Genomic DNA, 21701 nt, shown 5'->3' with positions numbered 1-21701 from the left:
TCCTGAGAGGCGAAGGTATCAAAAACATAATACCTTACAAAAATATGGACAGATGACCACGTGGCTGCCAATCACCGCTGAACCGACACGTTGAGCTGCCCACGAAGGACCCACAGACCTAGTGGAAGAGCTTTAATAGACGATGGAACAGGAAGACCTGTGAATCCATCCTGCCAAAGTTAGCGCAGTGGCAGGCCAACCCTTTTTATGGAAACCAGAAACAACAAAACCGAGAGTCTGATTTCCTAAACTGACTGGTACAGTCAACTTAAATTCTTAGAGCCCGTACCACATCCAAAGAGGCCTCACCAGCCTAAAGGACAGGGGAAGTAAAGGCAGTTACTATAATTTCCTCATTGATGTGGAAAACAGACACCACCGTAGGTAAAAAACCAGGGCAAGTGCGAAGCACTGCCCAGTTCCTAGGAAAGATGAGAAAAAGGGAGGTCTACATGACACAGCCCCCATTCTGAGATCCTACCGGCCAAAACAATGGCCAGAAGGAATACATTCCTAGCCGTAAGCCATTTGAAATCCACTGAGCCCAGTGGATCAAATGGCGGTCCTCAGAGAACCCTAAAGACCACAGCCAAATCCCAAGGAGCCACAGGTGGAACAAAGGGATGCTGAATATAATGTACACCCTGCACAAAGGTGCGGACATCAGGAAGAGTAGCAATCCTACGATGAAACCAACAGGGCAGAAACCTGCACCTTCAGGTAAGCAAGGCGAAGACCGGTATCTAAGCCCACCTGTAGGAAAGCCAACACTCTGGATATCCGGAATACCCGAGGAGCATAGCCTGTAGGGCGACCCAACTGAAAGCAAGTATGCCATACCGGATGGTAAATTCTTGCAGATAAAATCTTCCGAGCTCTTAGCATGGACATAGGCCCTGTTAACTATAGAGCTGGAAAAACTGCTAGACCTTAAGAGGGCAGTCTCCACCGCCACACAGTCAAGGACAGACAACCCAGGTCTGGGTATCAGCCAGGATCCTGAGACAACAGGTCCGGTCGTAGAGGTAACAGCTTCGGAGTGTTAACTGAAACACTCCAAAGATCTGAGTAATAGTGCCGTCTGGTCCACGCACGAGCTATCAGCAGGAGCGTGCCTCCTTCTTGCTATTATTGGAGGAAGAAGGGATAACGGAGGGACGAGGTACACAACTTGGAAGGTCCACTGGACCAACATATACGTCTACCATAAGAGTCTCATCTCTGAAAGGCTCCACTTGTTCACCAGAAGATTGAACACCTCCTGATGAAGAGGACATTTCCCTGAATGCACGTCCGGGCGGCTGGGAAAGCCTGCTTTCCATCTGAGGATTCCTGAATGAACACTGCCGATGACGGCAGGGATATAGCCTTCCACCCAAGCCAGAATTCGGGACACCACTGCTAGTGTCGCCCGACTTCGGGAACCTCCTAGGTGGTTTACATAAGCCATCATGATGGCGTTGTCAGACTGTACCTGCACGGTATTTCCGTGGAGGACCTGTCCTGTATGCTGGAGAACCTTGAATACTGCTCTGAGTTCTCAGATGTTTATGGGAAGCGCAAAAACTACTGGTGTCCACCTGCCCTGGAACAAGTGTGGACCCGTCACTGCTTCCCAGCCACGGATACTGGCATCCGTCGTCAGAAGGACCCTGTCCGCAATCCCAAAGGGGGTGCCCCTTGTTTAGGTGTGCAGGAACCACATTACCGAGTGAATAGACACTCGGGGACTCTGCAGGCAACTGCGTACCTTTGCCTGTAATGCAGAGAACTTTTCCTCAATCACAAAGATCCTCAGATGTTGGGATATGGAGCATCCTCTGTGAAGAATCAGAGAGGACCATTTCCAGTGTATCAGTCAGCCCTAACGTAGCAACACAGATATTGTCCGTTGCAGATGGCACTGAAGTATCTCTGGAGACTCTGGTAACACCAGGAGGTCGCCCGGATTGGGTAACAAGCGGACCCCCTGCATCCGCAGGTGGGCTGCCATAACTGTCATGACCCTGGTAAAACTGGAAATGCTTATCGACCACTGCAAACCTGAGGAAAAACACTGGTGTTCTAAGAAAATAAGGACATTCAGGTGGTCACCCTGAATATATCCAACAACACCACAAAATTCCCAGGTTCCATTGAATGACGGAATAGAGGGTCCCCCTCCTGAACCGAGGAACCCTTAAGAATTTGTTGAAGGATTCAAGGTTGAGGATGTCCAGGTAAGACCCATTGGTTTTCTGTACCAGAAAGAGGATGGAGTAATACCTCGTTCCCCTTTGGGGCAACGGAATAGGTAATATAACTCCTGCCTGGAGCATAGAGTGTAACACCCTCAAAAATTACAGGGCCTTGTCTTGAATTGACAGAAGACCTGTAAAGAAAAACCGTCTGGGAGGCGTTTACCGGGAGGAGAGGACATACTTCAAGAAAATACGTCTCTTACCCCAGTGGCTGTGGAGGTCAGACACCAGCACTGGGCGTCTTGGAAAGCTATATTTTAGACTTACCCTGGCCTCACAGGGCCGAAAAGACGAAGCCCCAGACCCCGATTGGACTGTAGCCGATGGCAGACACGCAGGCGTAGCTGCTGCCTGCGGGGCCACAATTGTGCCCAGATGAGGGCCAAACAGGACCTATCCTGTAAAAGGCAAAGCATTCCAAATGGAATCTGCGTCCGCTTTCCAAGAGCGCAACCACAGGGAGCGGCGAGCCGCTACTGCTGCCGAGGAGATTCTGGAAAGGAGTAGGCTATATGTAAGACTGTCTCATTATGAACGTGGCTAAGTCTCTGAGAATTTGCATGGGCAACGTAGCACTCCTCACTAGGCGTGTAACATGAGAATCTACCCGGAAAGGTAACTCTCATTCGGAAAAATAATTATCCGCAAAGGGGTATGCAAAAGGTCAACCGTTTTTGAGGCTGGAACCGCTTACCCGGATTTACCACGCCCCCTCTAAATGATCCACCTGACCATATAGAGGAATTACAGTGGCAACACCCTTATCCTTAAAGAAGGCATATTTGGATTTAGCCACAGGGGATATGTAATAACCAAAGCCGCACGGACTGCCCGTATAAGGCCAGGTATATAGACTTTAGACCCAGACTACGCCTCCTTTGCACTAAGGGGCTCGTATCTGAAAAAGTCAATAATGTCACCGTCATCAGACGTCATGTCCTTACCCGTCTGAGACCCGAAAGGCCGTTTAGTAGGCCGAAATGGTGACTCCCCCTGTAAAACGTCCATCAGGTGCTATACCATTTGGACAATAAATTCACCCACACAGGCTCCTGCGAGACCTGGGGGGGCGAAAAACAGGATACACTGGGTTACCACCAACTGTCCAGGGACCCCTGCATGTGATGAGACCACCACTCGCTGCGATAACCCCTATGGGGAAACGCAGGGGGCGTTGCCCACAAGGGCTGTAAGCATCTTAGCCAGCCGAGGGAGGTCCCCTTTTTGTGCAGGCACAGTGACAGAAATGGGGCGTGATATATAATACAACATGCCCTCCATAAACCCTCAGCGTCTACATATCCCTCTGCTAACTGCACATGATATCAGTACATTATAGCTGGAAGAGGATATCCTCGTTCACTTTCAGACATGAGGAGTGTGAACGGAGCGTATGTGACCTCCCACACAGAAAAACCACGTTTACTGTGAGGTGATAAACACCCTGCAACACCGCACCGCAAGGGCTGTAGCAGAAGAACAGGGATAGGAAAAAGGCTGACAGTCATGAAAATGAAAGTACAGGCAAACAGCGCTAGCATTTAAGTCACATACAATGCACAGATAACATCCTGCATTACAAGCACTGCGATCAACTACACAGACCAGAGCCTGGTAGGAAACAGTGCTGCATACACTGACCTTAATTGAAGGAGAGGTATGCGGGGGACCCGGACCGCAATGCACCTGTAACAGCTTCCAGCAGCGTTTGTCATTCCCAGCACATGTAGTGAGAAAATGGCCACCGAGGAGCAGAGAGAAGGCAGGGCCCGGGGGAGGAGCGCTGACACAGCCCGCTCAGACCGCTGTGGAATGGCACTGTGCAGCGGGGGAGACGCCGGCTGTGAGACAGGGAAGGCGGTCTCCCCTGGCCTGCTATTAACCCCTGGGACGCCGCGCTGTACCGCACATGCTGCGGTCCGCTGTCCCTGGTGGTCTACTGGAAGGCACAGGATCAGTACCTGGCCCCACGCGCAGCCGGTCCCTAGGGAGCCCCCTGCCTGGGGACCAAAAAGGACTGTTACCGGCGGGTGCCCACCGCGGGACCCAACCGCTTACCTTGTTCCCCGTGCATCCGGCCACAGTCCAGGTAGCCGGGGTCACCGCTAGCTGTGACCCCAGCTACCAACCAGCATCCCCGGATCGGTACCGGCGTTCTGGTACCGGCGGGGTGTAGGAGTGACAGCATGGACGTCAATACTGACTGTCCTATGCTGGAACACTCTAATTGTGCAGCCACAGCTGCGAAGAAATCTTCAGGGGCCTTGAAAAGACCCCCCTCTGTACGGTGCGACTGGTCCGGCCAGGCACCGACGAAAAACTGAGTGGCCTGAGACTCGGGGGCGGGGTATAGGAGAGGGACCCCGGTGCATCCTGGGAGGCTGAAAATTGAACTCTGTGGTGCCTGGATGTCTGCCGCCATCGCCTATACCCCAAGGTATCCTGTGGTTACCCTTTGGACCCTGCAGTAGAAATAGTCTAATTTGGTGAAGTGAAATGAGAAAAATATATATAAAAAAGAATCTTTATAAATAAAATTCAGAAAATTGGCATGTGCATATGTTATCACCCCCTTTGCTATGAAGCCCCTCAAAAGTTCTGGTGCAACCAATTACCTTCAGAAGTCACATAATTAGTGAAATGAAGTCCACCTGTGTGAAATCTAAGTGTCACATGATTTGTCAGTATAACACACCTTTTCTGAAAGGCCCCAGAGGCTGCAATACCACTAAGCAAGAGGCATCACACCATGAAGACCAAGGAGCTCTCCAAACAAGTCAGGGACAAAGTTGTTGAGAAGTACAATTCTGGGTTGCGTTATAAAAAAATATCCAAATCTTTGATGATCCCCCGAAGCACCATCAAATCCATCATCAGCAAATGGAAAGAACATGGTACCACAACAAACCTGCCAAGAGAGGGCCGCTCACCAAAACTCACAGACCGGGCAATGAGGGCATTTATCAGAGAGGCAGCACAGAGACCAAAGGTAAGCCTGAAAGAGCTGCAGAGTTCCACAGCAGAGACTGGTGTATCTGTGCATGTGACCACAATAAGCCGTACACTCCATAGAGCTGGGCTTTATGGAAGAGTGGCCAGAAAAAAGCCATTACTTAGTGATAAAAATAAGAAGACACGATTTGAGTTTGCCAAAAGGCATGTGGGCGACTCCCCAAATGTATGGAGGAAGGTGCTCTGGTCAGATGAGACTAAAATTGTACTTTTTGGCCACCAAGGAAAACGTTATGTCTGGCACAAACCCAACACATCCCATCACCCCAAGAATACCATCCCCCACAGTGAAACATGGTGTGGCAGCATCATGCTGTGGGGATGTTTTTCAGCAGCAGGGACTGGGAAATTGATTTGAGTCGAGGGAAACATTGATGGTGCTAAATACAGGGGTATTCTTGAGCAAAACCTGTTTCAGTCTCCCTGTGATTTGAGACTGACGGAGGTTCAGCTTGCAGCAGGACAATGACCCGAAGCATACTGCTAAAGCAACACTCGAGTTGTTTAAGGGGAAACATTTAAATGTGTTGGAATGGCCTAGTCCAGTGGTTCTCAAACTCGGTCCTCAGGACCCCACACAGTTCACGTTTTGCAGGTCACCCAGCAGGTGCTTAGGTGTAATTATTACTCACTGACACATTTTAAAAGGTCCACAGGTGGAGCTAATTATTTCACTTGATTCAGTGTGGAGACATGGAAAACATGCACTGTTTGGGGTCCTGAGGACTGAGTTTGAGAACCTGTGGCCTAGTCAAAGCCTAGATCTCAATCAAATTGAGAATCTGTGGTCAGACTTGAAAACCATCCAACATGAAGGAGCTGCAGCAGTTTTGCCTTGAGGAATGGGCAAATATCCCAGGGGCAAGATGTGGCAAGATGATAGAGACTTATCCAAAGCGACTTACAGCTGTAATAGCGGCAAAAGGTGGCTCGACAAAGTACTGACTTTAGGGGGGTGAATAGTTATGCACGCTGAAGTTTTCTGTTATGTTGTCCTTAATGTTGTTTGATTCACAATATAAAAAAAAACACAACCTCACAGTTGTAGGCACGTTCTGTTAATGTAATAATGCACACCTTCAAACAATCCATTTTAATTCCAAGTTGTGAGGCAACAAAACATGAAAAATGCAAAGGGATGTGAATACTTTAGCAACGCACTGTATCTCTCTCTCTTCCCCCTGTAATGCACACTTACATACAGCACTCTCTCTCCTCTCTAATGCCTACTCACACATAGCTCACTCTCTTCCCCCTGTAATGCACACTCACATCTCACTCTCTTCACCCTGTAAAGCACTCTCTCCCCCCCTGTAAAGCATTCTCACATATAGCACTCTCCCCCCCCCCTGTAATGCACTCATATAGCACTCTCTGCCCCCCTGTAATGCATACTCACATATAGCACTCTCCGCCCCCCTGTAATGCATACTCACATATAGCACTCTCCGCCCCCCTGTAATGCATACTCACATATAGCACTCTCTGCCCCCCTGTAATGCATACTCACATATAGCACTCTCTGCCCCCCTGTAATGCATACTCACATATAGCCCTCTCTCCCCCCCTGTAATGCATACTCACATATAGCCCTCTCTCCCCCCCCTGTAGTGCATACTCACATATGGCACTCTCTCCCCCCCCTGTAGTGCATACTCACATATGGCACTCTCTCCCCCCCCTGTAGTGCATACTCACATATAGCACTCCCTGCCCCCCTGTAATGCATACTCGCATATAGCACTCCCCCCCTGTAATGCATACTCACATATAGCACTCCCCCCCTGTAATGCATACTCACATATAGCACTCTCTCCCCCCCTGTAATGCATACTCACATATAGCACTCTCTGCCCCCCTGTAATGCATACTCACATATAGCACTCTCTCCCCCCCTGTAATGCATACTCACATATAGCACTCCCCCCCCCCCCCGGTAACGCATGCTAACATATAGCACTCCCCCCCCACCCCCCGGTAACGCATGCCATCATATAGAACTCCCCCCCTGTAATGCATACTCACATATAGCACTCTCTCCCCCCCTGTAATGCATACTCACATATAGCACTCTCTCCCCCCCTGTAATGCATACTCACATATAGCACTCTCTGCCCCCCTGTAATGCATACTCACATATAGCACTCTCTGCCCCCCTGTAATGCATACTCACATATAGCACTCTCTGCCCCCCTGTAATGCATACTCACATATAGCACTCTCTGCCCCCCTGTAATGCATACTCACATATAGCACTCTCCCCCCCTGTAATGCATACTCACATATAGCACTCTCCCCCCCTGTAATGCATACTCACATATAGCACTCTCCCCCCCTGTAATGCATACTCACATATAGCACTCTCCCCCCCTGTAATGCATACTCACATATAGCACTCTCTGCCCCCCTGTAATGCATACTCACATATAGCACTCTCTGCCCCCCTGTAATGCATACTCACATATAGCACTATCTGCCCCCCTGTAATGCATACTCACATATAGCACTCTCTGCCCCCCTGTAATGCATACTCACATATAGCACTCTCTGCCCCCCTGTAATGCATACTCACATATAGCACTCTCTGCCCCCCTGTAATGCATACTCACATAGCACTCTCTGCCCCCCTGTAATGCATACTCACATATAGCACTCTCTGCCCCCCTGTAATGCATACTCACATACTCACATATACCTACCATGTTATGTGTAATTAAGTTTCATTACATTTTTAGAAATTGCTACATTTTTTTTCAGTTATAAAATGAGTTTGAAATCCACCCGCCGTAGAGTACATATATTTCTACATTTACATACACATAAAACACAGAAGATATATCAAAGATAAGGTAATACTGCTGTACTGTTACAGTTACAGATATCATATAAATATACAGTATCCATTTGGGACTATTACCCTTCATGGTAGCTTTGAGAAACAGAATTTTGTATGGGCTGTGGGGGGACGTGAATGGTCTAAGATGTCTGCCCCAGTGCTAATAGCACAGTGTAGAGGTAATTCTGCTCTCCACGTGCAGTATTAAGATGTATATCGCCAATCATTAAATATCTGTATCATCTTCGCCTTACCCTGTATTTCATTGCCAGCCCAGTTTGTGCATGATTGATGCAATTCTAAGTAACAGTCGTCATATTTTTTTGAGGCAGTAATGCAGGAGTTATTCTCCCGTGTTACTGGAAGTTTCAGAGCAGACCATAGTCCATACAATATATGGGGACGTAGCGTTCACTCTAGCTCCGGCGGCAGACAGGGAGCCGGAGCTAGAGAAGGCAACTCTGCGCATGCAAGGGGGTGTGGCCATTGAAAAGGGGGCGTGTCTAAAGAGGCGTCACCTTTTCGTCTCTCTTGGTGGCGTGCCCGGCAGTTACGGACACGCTGGGCAGCACCCAAGCGCTGCTGACAGGTAGAATAGATACCGGGCGCATGCGCCCAGCGTCTATTCACCATCGCTGACCAGGTCACCGCACATTTCCCCATTTCGGGACACTGCGACCTGCGGGTGAAGACGGCAGCCGCAGGTTGTCTTAGCGGTGCGCTGCACGGTGAGGGCAGGGTGCATTTTTCCCTCCAGAAGGAGGGCAGAGCGCTTTTTGCCCTCCACTAGGAGGGCAGGGCGCAGGGCGCAGGGCCCCGCTAAAACAACCTAGCGGGAACACTAGGGATGTTGGGACTGTCCTATTTATCAAGCTTTGTAAGCAAAACATTTTCGGAGCTTGACAGATTACTTGATTACAAAAAAACAAATATATATTTATTCAAAACATGCAGAAGTAGGCAGACACTGTGCGATGTTGGAGAGAAGTTGGCTGGTCTGATGAAAAAGTTGGTTAGATGTGTGGAGCACCATTTTAGTTGGAAAGACAAGTTGAATGGTTGGAGGAAAGTTGGTCTGATGTATGGCCAACTTAAGACTATAAAGGTGCGTACACACTGGGCGATAAAGTGAACGATAAACGATATCATTATCGTTCACTATATCGTCCATTTTGTACACCAAAACAATGAACGATAACGACGATGCACGTTCCCGCGGGTCGTTCATCGGGTAAACATGCAGGCCAACCTGACGATACCGTCAGGTTGCTGTATGTTGGGGAATGGGGGAGAGAGCCGGGGGCTGAACGATATCGTTAATTATATCATTCAGCGGGTGTGCTCAATGTCATGAACACCCTGAGCACACCCTGCCGGGGACACACTAGACGATATCTCTCAGGGAGCATATCGTCTAGTGTGTATGCTCCTTTAGTCCATACACACGGGACGATCAGATAACTTTCAGATATCGTTGTCTGACCGTCCTGTTCGATATTGAACATCCAGCACATGTACCAAACTACTATAACGACCCTCGATCCCTATAGTAAACAGACTAACCTGGTTGATATCAACCAGGTCGGCCTGCACGCACGGGCGATGGTCAATATCGATATCGACCATCCATACCCGCGCATCGACCATCGTTTGGTCGTTGGAGGAGTCTAAAAAAAAAGGACGAAATAAACTATATCGTTATCGTTTATATCATCCTTTATCGGACCGTGTGTATGCACCATTATGGTGTCTACACATGGTACGATAAAAATGCACGTTATGAACGATATCGACCATATCGTTAAGAATGTACATTTTTTGGTGCCCAACGACCAGCGATGCGCGGGCACATATGGACGATAACGATATCGACCCTCGCCCGTGCATGCAGGCCAACCTGGTCGATGTCGACCAGGTTACATAGGGATCGCGATTGTTGATCACAGGTCGGTTGGTGGTGTGCTGGATGAACGATAACGATCATCCAGCACATCGGGAAGGTGCAGGATGTTCAGTCAGCGATATCGTTATCACTGACTGATCATACCATGTGTACGCACCATAACAATGGAAACAAACACAGAAGAAGAGGCAATCACATGATCTTAGCCTGTGTTGCAAAAAGTTGTCTTTTTTAATAAGAATATGTACTTTCACAACTACATTTTTTGCAAGGTAATTTATATACAAGTCACAATGAAGACAGCTGAAAGGAAAATATCACTGTAATTTCCTGGGTGGTAACATATACTGCACATCAATAGCCGAAGACACTTCATATAAATGAGCGGACTACAAATTACTCTCTAAAGGTGACCTACAGAGCAGATTCTCAGCTGTCTCTTTTGCTGCCATTTGGCTATAATGGTCACAAGTAACAGAGCAAAGACCTAACACACAGGAGCGATCATTAGTGAGACACCTCAGAATAGGGGTCTGCTAGTACGCATAAAGTAGTGTCACGTAACGTAACCATGAATGGAATAAACTTACATGCCTCACAACCTAACCACTAGGTACATAATGTGGAAGATTTAGTAAAATGTAAGGGGAATAATCAATGTATTGCTGTTATGACAGCAGTGTATTTCAGATGGGCTAAGGCACAAAACAATTCAGTCATGGTGACAAAGGATAGTCACATTATGAGTGATATTACATGAGGAGGCCTCACATATTAATAGTAAGTTTACTAGTCCTCACAGCAGGAAAAGGTGCGTGCCTGGGGGCCACGGGCTGGCTGGCAACTTTTAGCCTGGGGGGCAAATGCATGCAGGCGGCCCTGGCAGAGGAGTAGAGTGTAGCCAGGGTGCCCGAAAGAACGTGCGTGCTACGGCGCCCCCCCCCTAAAGTGTTCTAGGGAGGAGGCAGGTCCATATGGGATTAATGTAAGGTAAAAATAAAGATTAGGGGCAGCCCCCTGTCGTAGTGCCCATATGCAGTGCCACAGGAGGACACCCTTATGCAGGCCTCGAGTAGTGCCCCCAGTAGTGATCCCCCCTATGCAGTGCCCCTTGTGCCCGCAGTAGTAAGCCCCTTATATAGTGCCCCCAGTAGTGGTAACCCTTATGCAGTGCCCCTTAAATAGTGGCCCCAGTTGTAGTCTTCCCCCTATGCAATACCCCCACTATTGCTCTTTATATAGAACCCCCAGCAGTGGTCCCTCGATGCAGTGCCCCTAGTAGTAGTCCCCCTCCCCCCTATGCAATGCCCCTAGTAGTAGTCCCCCCCCTTGTAGTGCCCCCCGTAGTAGACCCCCCCTTGTAGTGCTCCCAGTAGTCCCCCCCCCTTGTAGTGCCCCCAGTAGTATTCCCCCCCTGTAGTGCTCCCAATAGTCTCCCCCCTTGTAGTGCCCCCAGTAGTATTCCCCCCCTGTAGTGCTCCCAGGAGTCCCCCCCCTTGTAGTGCCCCCAGTAGTATTCCCCCCCTGTAGTGCTCCCAGGAGTCCCCCCCCTTGTAGTGCCCCCAGTAGTATTCCCCCCCTGTGGTGCTCCCAGTAGTATTCCCCCCCTGTGGTGCTCCCAGTAGTCCCCCCCCCCCCCCTTGTAGTGCCCCCAGTAGTCCCCCCCCCCCCCTTGTAGTGCCCCCAGTAGTCCTCCCCCCCCTTGTAGTGCTCCCAGGAGGAGTCCCCCCCCCTTGTAGTGCCCCCAGTAGTCCTCCCCCCCCTTGTAGTGCTCCCAGGAGGAGTCCCCCCCCCTTGTAGTGCTCCCAGGAGGAGTCCCCCCCCCTTGTAGTGCTCCCAGGAGGAGTCCCCCCCCCTTGTAGTGCTCCCAGGAGGAGTCCCCCCCCCTTGTAGTGCCCCCAGTAGTCCTCCCCCCCCTTGTAGTGCTCCCAGGAGGAGTCCCCCCCCCTTGTAGTGCTCCCAGGAGGAGTCCCCCCCCCTTGTAGTGCTCCCAGGAGGAGTCCCCCCCCCTTGTAGTGCTCCCAGGAGGAGTCCCCCCCCCTTGTAGTGCCCCCAGTAGTATTCCCCCCCTGTGGTGCTCCCAGTAGTATTCCCCCCCTGTGGTGCTCCCAGTAGTCCCCCCCCCCCCCTTGTAGTGCCCCCAGTAGTCCCCCCCCCCCCCTGTGGTGCTCCCAGTAGTCCCCCCCCCCCCCTTGTAGTGCCCCCAGTAGTCCCCCCCCCCCCTTGTAGTGCCCCCAGTAGTCCTCCCCCCCCTTGTAGTGCTCCCAGGAGGAGTCCCCCCCCCTTGTAGTGCTCCCAGGAGGAGTCCCCCCCCCTTGTAGTGCTCCCAGGAGGAGTCCCCCCCCCTTGTAGTGCTCCCAGGAGGAGTCCCCCCCCCCTTGTAGTGCTCCCAGGAGGAGTCCCCCCCCCTTGTAGTGCTCCCAGGAGGAGTCCCCCCCCCTTGTAGTGCTCCCAGGAGGAGTCCCCCCCCCCTTGTAGTGCTCCCAGGAGGAGTCCCCCCCCCTTGTAGTGCTCCCAGGAGGAGTCCCCCCCCCTTGTAGTGCTCCCAGGAGGAGTCCCCCCCCCTTGTAGTGCTCCCAGGAGGAGTCCCCCCCCCTTGTAGTGCTCCCAGGAGGAGTCCCCCCCCCTTGTAGTGCTCCCAGGAGGAGTCCCCCCCCCTTGTAGTGCTCCCAGGAGGAGTCCCCCCCCCTTGTAGTGCTCCCAGGAGGAGTCCCCCCCCCTTGTAGTGCTCCCAGGAGGAGTCCCCCCCCCTTGTAGTGCTCCCAGGAGGAGTCCCCCCCCCTTGTAGTGCTCCCAGGAGGAGTCCCCCCCCCTTGTAGTGCTCCCAGGAGGAGTCCCCCCCCCTTGTAGTGCTCCCAGGAGGAGTCCCCCCCCCTTGTAGTGCTCCCAGGAGGAGTCCCCCCCCCTTGTAGTGCTCCCAGGAGGAGTCCCCCCCCCTTGTAGTGCTCCCAGGAGGAGTCCCCCCCCCTTGTAGTGCTCCCAGGAGGAGTCCCCCCCCCTTGTAGTGCTCCCAGGAGGAGTCCCCCCCCCTTGTAGTGCTCCCAGGAGGAGTCCCCCCCCCTTGTAGTGCTCCCAGGAGGAGTCCCCCCCCCTTGTAGTGCTCCCAGGAGGAGTCCCCCCCCCTTGTAGTGCTCCCAGGAGGAGTCCCCCCCCCTTGTAGTGCTCCCAGGAGGAGTCCCCCCCCCTTGTAGTGCTCCCAGGAGGAGTCCCCCCCCCTTGTAGTGCTCCCAGGAGGAGTCCCCCCCCCTTGTAGTGCTCCCAGGAGGAGTCCCCCCCCCCTTGTAGTGCTCCCAGGAGGAGTCCCCCCCCCTTGTAGTGCTCCCAGGAGGAGTCCCCCCCCCTTGTAGTGCTCCCAGGAGGAGTCCCCCCCCCTTGTAGTGCTCCCAGGAGGAGTCCCCCCCCCTTGTAGTGCTCCCAGGAGGAGTCCCCCCCCCTTGTAGTGCTCCCAGGAGGAGTCCCCCCCCCTTGTAGTGCTCCCAGGAGGAGTCCCCCCCCCTTGTAGTGCTCCCAGGAGGAGTCCCCCCCCCTTGTAGTGCTCCCAGGAGGAGTCCCCCCCCCTTGTAGTGCTCCCAGGAGGAGTCCCCCCCCCTTGTAGTGCTCCCAGGAGGAGTCCCCCCCCCTTGTAGTGCTCCCAGGAGGAGTCCCCCCCCCTTGTAGTGCTCCCAGGAGGAGTCCCCCCCCCTTGTAGTGCTCCCAGGAGGAGTCCCCCCCCCTTGTAGTGCTCCCAGGAGGAGTCCCCCCCCCTTGTAGTGCTCCCAGGAGGAGTCCCCCCCCCTTGTAGTGCTCCCAGGAGGAGTCCCCCCCCCTTGTAGTGCTCCCAGGAGGAGTCCCCCCCCCCTTGTAGTGCTCCCAGGAGGAGTCCCCCCCCCTTGTAGTGCTCCCAGGAGGAGTCCCCCCCCCTTGTAGTGCTCCCAGGAGGAGTCCCCCCCCCTTGTAGTGCTCCCAGGAGGAGTCCCCCCCCCTTGTAGTGCTCCCAGGAGGAGTCCCCCCCCCTTGTAGTGCTCCCAGGAGGAGTCCCCCCCCCTTGTAGTGCTCCCAGGAGGAGTCCCCCCCCCTTGTAGTGCTCCCAGGAGGAGTCCCCCCCCCTTGTAGTGCTCCCAGGAGGAGTCCCCCCCCCTTGTAGTGCTCCCAGGAGGAGTCCCCCCCCCTTGTAGTGCTCCCAGGAGGAGTCCCCCCCCCTTGTAGTGCTCCCAGGAGGAGTCCCCCCCCCTTGTAGTGCTCCCAGGAGGAGTCCCCCCCCCTTGTAGTGCTCCCAGGAGGAGTCCCCCCCCCTTGTAGTGCTCCCAGGAGGAGTCCCCCCCCCCTTGTAGTGCTCCCAGGAGGAGTCCCCCCCCCCTTGTAGTGCTCCCAGGAGGAGTCCCCCCCCCTTGTAGTGCTCCCAGGAGGAGTCCCCCCCCCCTTGTAGTGCTCCCAGGAGGAGTCCCCCCCCCCTTGTAGTGCTCCCAGGAGGAGTCCCCCCCCCCTTGTAGTGCTCCCAGGAGGAGTCCCCCCCCCTTGTAGTGCTCCCAGGAGGAGTCCCCCCCCCTTGTAGTGCTCCCAGGAGGAGTCCCCCCCCCTTGTAGTGCTCCCAGGAGGAGTCCCCCCCCCTTGTAGTGCTCCCAGGAGGAGTCCCCCCCCCTTGTAGTGCTCCCAGGAGGAGTCCCCCCCCCTTGTAGTGCTCCCCGGAGTAGTCCCCCCCTTGTAGTGCTCCCAGGAGTAGTCCCCCCCCTTGTAGTGCTCCCAGGAGTAGTCCCCCCCCTTGTAGTGCTCCCAGGAGTAGTCCCCCCCTTGTAGTGCTCCCAGGAGTAGTCCCCCCCTTGTAGTGCTCCCAGGAGTAGTCCCCCCCTTGTAGTGCTCCCAGGAGTAGTCCCCCCTTGTAGTGCTCCCAGTAGTCCCAGTCGTCCCCCCCCCCCCGCAGCAGAGACATAATAAAAAATAAAAACACTTACCTGACACCCGCTCCTGGTCCCGCCGCCGAGATCAGCTCCTCCGTCCGCCGCTTTGCATTATGGGAGTGACGCGTCACTCCCATTACCCACTGCGGGAGCCGGAAGATGTCCGGCTCTGGCAGTGGGAGCAGCAGCCGATGAGAGTCTGTCAGACTCTCATCAGCTGCTAAAGCAAACCCACAGCTGCCGGCTCCGGCGGCTGTGTGTTTGTGCTGCGTAGCGCTGACCGAACTCCGTCCTGTCAGCGCTACACACGCGGTGCAGTCTGTGTCACAGTGACACAGTCTGCACCGCGGCCCGCATGACGCTGCGGCCCGGGGGGCACATGGCACCCTGCCCCCCGGCCCAGCCCGCCACTGCTGGGGGCCAATTTTAAATACTTTGTGAAATGTTTTTAGAACAGTAGAGGATTTTTTCTCTTCATAAACAGCATTAATTGCTTTGCCCATTTAAAAAAGGGCTATCACACAGCGGGCCTGATTCAGAGATGTGAGCAATGCCGATATTTACACAGTTGTGCGATTATCTGTTATCTACGCATGTGTCAAGATACATTACCGTAGTCACTCGCAGCAACTTTTTACTTGCAGCGTGATTGTCAGGAAATGTTTGTGGGAGGTAACTGGGAGAGGCAGGAAAGAACGCTGGCATGTCACGACCATTTTCGAAGCCTGCATCTGCGAACCCGTACTCTTAGTACACGTGTCTATTCTGAATTACCATAAGGTTACCATACAAACAAGGAAACGGGAAATTGGAAGATACAGTAGCACAGGAGTAGTAAATATCATAGTGTCTCCAAAATGGGGATTTATTTAGGAAAATCAGGGGGTGCTCCCTGGAGTATGCATAATAGTATAAAAGGATAAAGACAAAAAGAACTCCTTGTGTGGGGCACACCCCTGATGATACAGAAAGAAAAAGGAAAAAATGAAAAGAATAGTGTAACAGAAAAGTCAATATCAAAAATGAAGAAAATGAATTATATTAAAATATAACCTTTATTGATATAATTCTAAAATCTAGCATAGACCAATAGGCAATAGTCAATCTGCAACCACAACAATACTGAGACAGTATTAAATCTGCAGATATTGTACCTATACCAACATCAGCCCATATCATGGTATATATATATATATATATATATATATATATATATATGACGTGGAACAGCAGAATCTGACCCATTAGCACACACACTTATCTTTCACATCTATATAGATATTATTATATATTCTCCACAATTGCCAAACAGAGGGACGCCTCTCAGTATCTTATACTATTGAATTTGTATTAGGTGATATATGGGTTTGGTGTACAGCTTTTTAATGTGTTGTGTTTACACTGTATTGTCATATTTGTTTTTTTATATCTTCGCCAAGGTATAAGAGGATGCATACCTCTATGAATCATTGAACGTTATCAACTTTATGTTTATAACGTATGCCTTATCAAGCGGCCACTGTAGCTACAATATTGCCTCAGGATATACCATGATATGGGCTGATGTTGGTATAGGTACATATATCTGCAGATTTAATACTGTCTCAGTATTGTTGTGGTTGCAGATTGACTATTGCCTATTGGTCTATGGGCCTGATTCAGAGCCGGACGCTCTGACCAGAGCGCTCGCTCTGAATCAGGGCCCCCTCCATTAAAATGGAGCGTCCTCCTGGACGCTCGTATAGCTGTGGGTCACCACCCACAGCATATACGAGCGTGCAAAAAGATGGTCGCGATGGTCTTGACCATCTCGACCATCGGACTTGCGAGGGAAACCCTGCGGTCGGGTTTCCCAGCCACAATCCCTGGAGTGATTTTGGCTCTATCAGAGCCAAAATCACTCCCACTGACATCACTAGTGCTGTCAGTGGGGCCGGCTTCAGCATATGCGAGCGGCCAAAAAGATGGTCGCGATGGTCTTTGACCATCGGGCTTGCGACGAGACCCTGCCGCAAGCCCAGGAGTGATTTTGGCTCTATCAGAGCCAAAATCACTCCCACTGACATCACTAGTGATGTCAGTGGGGCCGGCTTCAGACGGTAGGCGTTCCCATGGGAACGCCTCCGTCTGGCAGGCACGCCCACCAAAGGGGGCGTGCTGTCAATCAACATCGATAGCACGCCCCCTTTGGTGCGAGACCCCGAGCGATGGAAAGTCTGTGGCTCGCCGGGTCTCGCGCATGCGCACGACGGAGCTCCCTCCATCGTGCGCATGCGCAGTGGGGAACATCGACTCACTTGCGAGCGTACTGCCGCTCGCGAGTGGGTCTGAATGACCCCCTATGTTGGATTTTAGAATTATATCAATAAAGGTTATATTTTAATATAATTCATTTTCTTCTTTTTTGATATTGACTTTTCTGTTACACTATTCTTTTTATTTTTCGTTTTTCTTTCTGTATCATCAGGGGTGTGCCCCACACAAGGAGTTCTTTTTGTCTTTATCCTTTTTTACCATAAGGTTACTCAGAAGTCCGATAATTGAATGATCTGCTATCGATGCTGCATCTTTGAACGCAGATGTCTGGATTCCCAAAACCACAGGTAGGAGTCTCGATACATTCCACGTCTGTGAAATTTGCATATTTTTGCACAGCAGCTGCATTCGGGATCGCAGGTGTGAAAGCATTAGCACACATCTCTGAAGCAGGCCCAGGAAACGCTGAGCTATTGGGGAGTAGCTCATAGAATGAAACATGAGCAATGACAGATTATGATGAAAATCATTAAGCTTAATGTACAACAGTGCAGATCCACAAAGCAAATGCTGTTTTGTTATGTCATGCAATTACTTTCTGTACATGCACTCAGATTTACAGAGAGCTGCACTGATATGCGGGACAAGGTGGCAGCTGCCGGGATGCAAATGTTTGCATTAGTCAAGTGTGAACTTCTTAAGTATGGACTAGACATTAGTGTATTCAATGCTGTACCCAAGTGGAATATGTAATTTTGGATGGTCCTCATATACCTAGACACCTGGTGCGAGTGAGCTGTGCTGCGTGGTTCTAGTGTCTTTTTCACTTGAATGTGTGTCTTAAGGCCCTCATACACGGTGCGATATAGCAGCCGATTTGTCAGATTGGAACGATATCGCTGCTGTATAGTTCCGTGTGTGGGTATGATATCGGCCAGTGCGCGCTCCCGTGGGATCGTACATCACTCCTCCGCATCTTTCTGCATGTTCAGTTGATCTGGGGGAGCGATGTACGATTCCATTCAGTGCTATGCGGGTGGTGGAGGGGGTGCCAGCATATCAAACGGTTGGCCGCCCGATCGCTCCGTGTGTGGGGACCTCCCGATATGTCGGCCATAGGATCGTCAGTCGCATATTGCACTGTATATGGGGTCCTTAAGTCGCAAACAATGCAACAAAACAAATTCACAAGACTGCACGGATTAATTTGATATACAACACTTGTATATCTGTGTGCGACTGAGTCTGAATCTGTACAATGGAACTTGGCGTGATAACAAGTTGAGCATCTTAGTACTTCATATGCAGATTCAGACAAGGTCGAACACAGATAGACAAGTGCCGCCTACCAAATCAGCGCAGTCTTGTGAAGCAGTTTTGACACATTGCAACTGAGACATAGACTTAAGCAAAAACAGACACTCAACGCAAGCTGAGTCTCATGGGACCTGGCGCGCCGCAAAGGGATGTTTGGCAATAGTGTATGAGAACACATCTGTAGAAAGTACATTTTTCCGCCTGCTCAGAAGTGTGGTATATCAGGCTTCATCCTATAGTTTTAATGAGACAATTTTTGCACCATCCACTTTGCTTTTGAAGAAATGCCTATAGTAATAATAATGTAATAAAAGACTTTAAACAGGTAAAAGTGACACAAGCATTAAAGAAATGACAAACATCCACTCACTCTTATGCCTCGCTTAAGATATAATTGATACAAACCGAGCAGTATTTTACAAGATTTGGCTGGCTACACACTAGGTGATGTGGACTCAGCCATCAGCACAACGCGATCGAACGATATATCGGGTCGGCTGTACACATTACACGATCTGATGTATGACTATGCAATCTATCGTTTCTTGCTGCATTTAGCAGTATGGTGTCATTCATTGCATAATCCCATCTGCTGTGCAGCACAGATTATGTGATGAAGAACCTACCTGCACGCGCGATTGGTTGTACACGTTATACAATCGGCACACTATGTTGGAACTATATATCTTGTGAGGGATCGCATAGTGTGTACGCTGCTATTGGAAAAGTTTAAATTAACAAATGGTCCTAAAGTGGGATTTTGTTGTGACACAATGCTTCCACCCTATAGGTATTTTCCAGAATATCTGCAAATGTAGGTGGATTGCTTCCAAAGATCAGGAAGTGCAAGTGCACCTTCCACTGCACTTGGTAGCCTAAATGAGTCTTTGGTCAAAATTTACTAAGCAGCGGGTTCTAAACCCCGGCGGTTTGACGGCGGGTTCTATTCTGTTCTAAATCCCCGGGGGTTTGGTGGCAGTTTTGCAGCGGTTTCTAACTGACAGCCCTGTTCTATTCTATTCTAAAATGTGTTTTGATGGCTGTTTTGGCCTTAGTAAATCTGCAGATAGCAAAACCGCCGGAGTTTATAACCCGCCGCTTAGTAAATTTTGTCCTTTGAGTTTCTAACAGATGCAAACACACAGCAAAGCTGCTGATGGGCACATAGCGGAGCCACTGAGATGCGGGGACACACGCCGCAGAGCCACTGACAAGCGGGGACGAGCGCAACTGATACGCGGGGCAAGCGCTGCTGAGCCACTGACACGCGGGGACGGGCGCCGCTGACACGTGGGGGTGGGCACCACTGAGCCATTGACACGCGGAGGCGGGCACCGCTGAGCCACTGACACGTTTCGGAGACACTGACAAACAAGGGTATACCGCAGAGACACTGTCATGGTGTAAAGTCACTGACACACATGGGTACGCTGCGGTGACACTGACAAGACAGGAATACAGAGCGTCTGCTGTGATCACCACATGATGCTTAGACACTGGACACAAAGGCGATGCAGGCCTTGTGCATGCTCAGGGATTATGATACATCAGTCACGGAGTCAGACTGCTCGCACAGCTAACATTGCAGAGGGAGACAGACAGGGATTATCTGAAATCCTTCATCTATTCTACAGCAATCATCTGGTGCTCTCAGCCCCATGCTCCGGCCAGGCCGCCCAGCTAACCAGTGCTACAAGCAGGTTTGAGGAGCAGGACATTGCCGGGACCCACAGCAGCCCCTCCTTACCTTCCAGCTCCTCCATGATGGCTCCCCCTGTGTGTCACCGCACCGCTAACTCCGGCTACCACGGCAACCTGGGCACGCCCGGGCCGCCAGCAGCAACACGCTAATTGGCTGAGCGAAGCTGCTGGTCAGCGGATACAGAGGTTTCAGCAGAGGGCGTGGCCACGGGGAGCACAACGTCCGTACAGAGGCGTGGCTGTGACTGTCAGAGGCGTGGCAATGTAAAGTGTGAAAACTTCTACAGATGCGGGATCGTGTCCTGTCTGTCAAAGCGGGAGGGGCGTTCCGTGTCTTTAGCTGTCCTATCAGTGCTCGTGGGGCGTGTACCTCCTTGTTGATGTTGCGCTCAATGTCACGCCAGTCACTGCACTGAGGGGAGGGAGGGGGCGTGTTCTGTCTCTTGCTGAAAGCAGGAAACCTCCCTCCCCAGCCCATAACCACAATAGAATTGTGATATAATAATATTTTAGTAGTTTTATTCTATTCTACCCAGAATCACAAATGAAATAAATAGCACCCACTGTTGATCTTTTAATGTGTCAGCCGGTATTAAATACACCTGTGCACCAACTAGGAGATCTGGAAAACTTGCACCATTAGGGGTGCAATGCTATAGACCAGTGGTTCTCAAACTCGGTCCTCAGGACCCCACACAGGTCACGTTTTGCAGGTCACCCAGCAGGTGCACAGGTGTATTCATTACTCACTGGCACATTTTAAGAGATCCACAGGTGGAGATAATTATTTCTCTTGATGAGACCTTGAAAACATGCACTGTTTGGGGTCCTGAGGACTGAGTTTGAGAACCTGTGCTATAGACCATCAATGGGGTTATTATTAATACAGTATAATACACTATTCAGTGCATAATAAGACCAATATGTACATTTATGCCCAGGGCAGTGCTAGGTTCATCTGCTGCTCCCCCAGAATCCTGGACTTGCTCCAATGTTCTGGAATGATGCCCACATCTGAAATAAAAACATTTATCTCAGACAGGATGGCTCTACTGCTGCATTTAATGGCTTAATGTGATCGCTGGTCCTGTATATGCTGGAATTATGACGCACATTACACTTTGTGTGACACATATTAAAGATGGATAAGTGCTAATTATGCCCTATTCATGGACTGGCCACACTCACTCTACAATCAAGCATTTGGAAACCCCCTCTAAAATTCCTGGGTTTGCCACTGCACTCTCACACCGCTGCAGGATGACTTCTACTTTGCCAGCCCTGTACGAGGCCGATTTAGCGATGAACATTGGAAGCCGATGGACATTGGAAGCCGATGGTTAGCAACCATCGATGTTTCTGATTCGATGGTAGCACTTTTTTCATAGAATACTGGGAATTTGATGGTTGCTAGCCATCAGATGCAGCGTTCCGATTAGGGATGACCATTGGTATGGTAACCATCGATGGTTACAATTGATGGCAAAAATAGCAAGTGGCCATCGATGGTAACCAACTATGCAATGCATGAACATCGATGGTTTCACCAAACGACAGTCATC

At 51.1% G+C, this 21701-nt stretch overlaps 1 protein-coding gene across 1 annotated transcript in view; it reads right to left on the bottom strand.

Moving 5' to 3' along the window:
- Positions 1-20394, bottom strand: part of ZC2HC1A (zinc finger C2HC-type containing 1A) — a 109576-nt gene extending 89182 nt beyond the window's left edge. The window contains exon 1 of the mRNA XM_088471565.1: positions 20186-20394. Within this exon, the coding sequence (XP_088327691.1) occupies positions 20186-20201 (16 nt within the window). The 5' untranslated portion in view covers positions 20202-20394. The remainder of the gene's footprint in view (positions 1-20185) is intronic.
- Between the last annotated feature and the right edge of the window lie 1307 nt (positions 20395-21701).

The sequence above is a fragment of the Taudactylus pleione genome, unplaced genomic scaffold, assembly GCF_031769625.1.
Source record: "Taudactylus pleione unplaced genomic scaffold, aTauple2 ptg000114l, whole genome shotgun sequence".
NCBI classification, from domain to species: Eukaryota; Metazoa; Chordata; class Amphibia; order Anura; family Myobatrachidae; genus Taudactylus; species Taudactylus pleione.
Note: the sequence above shows the minus strand (reverse complement) of the source record. Positions and strands in the feature narration are given on the sequence as shown.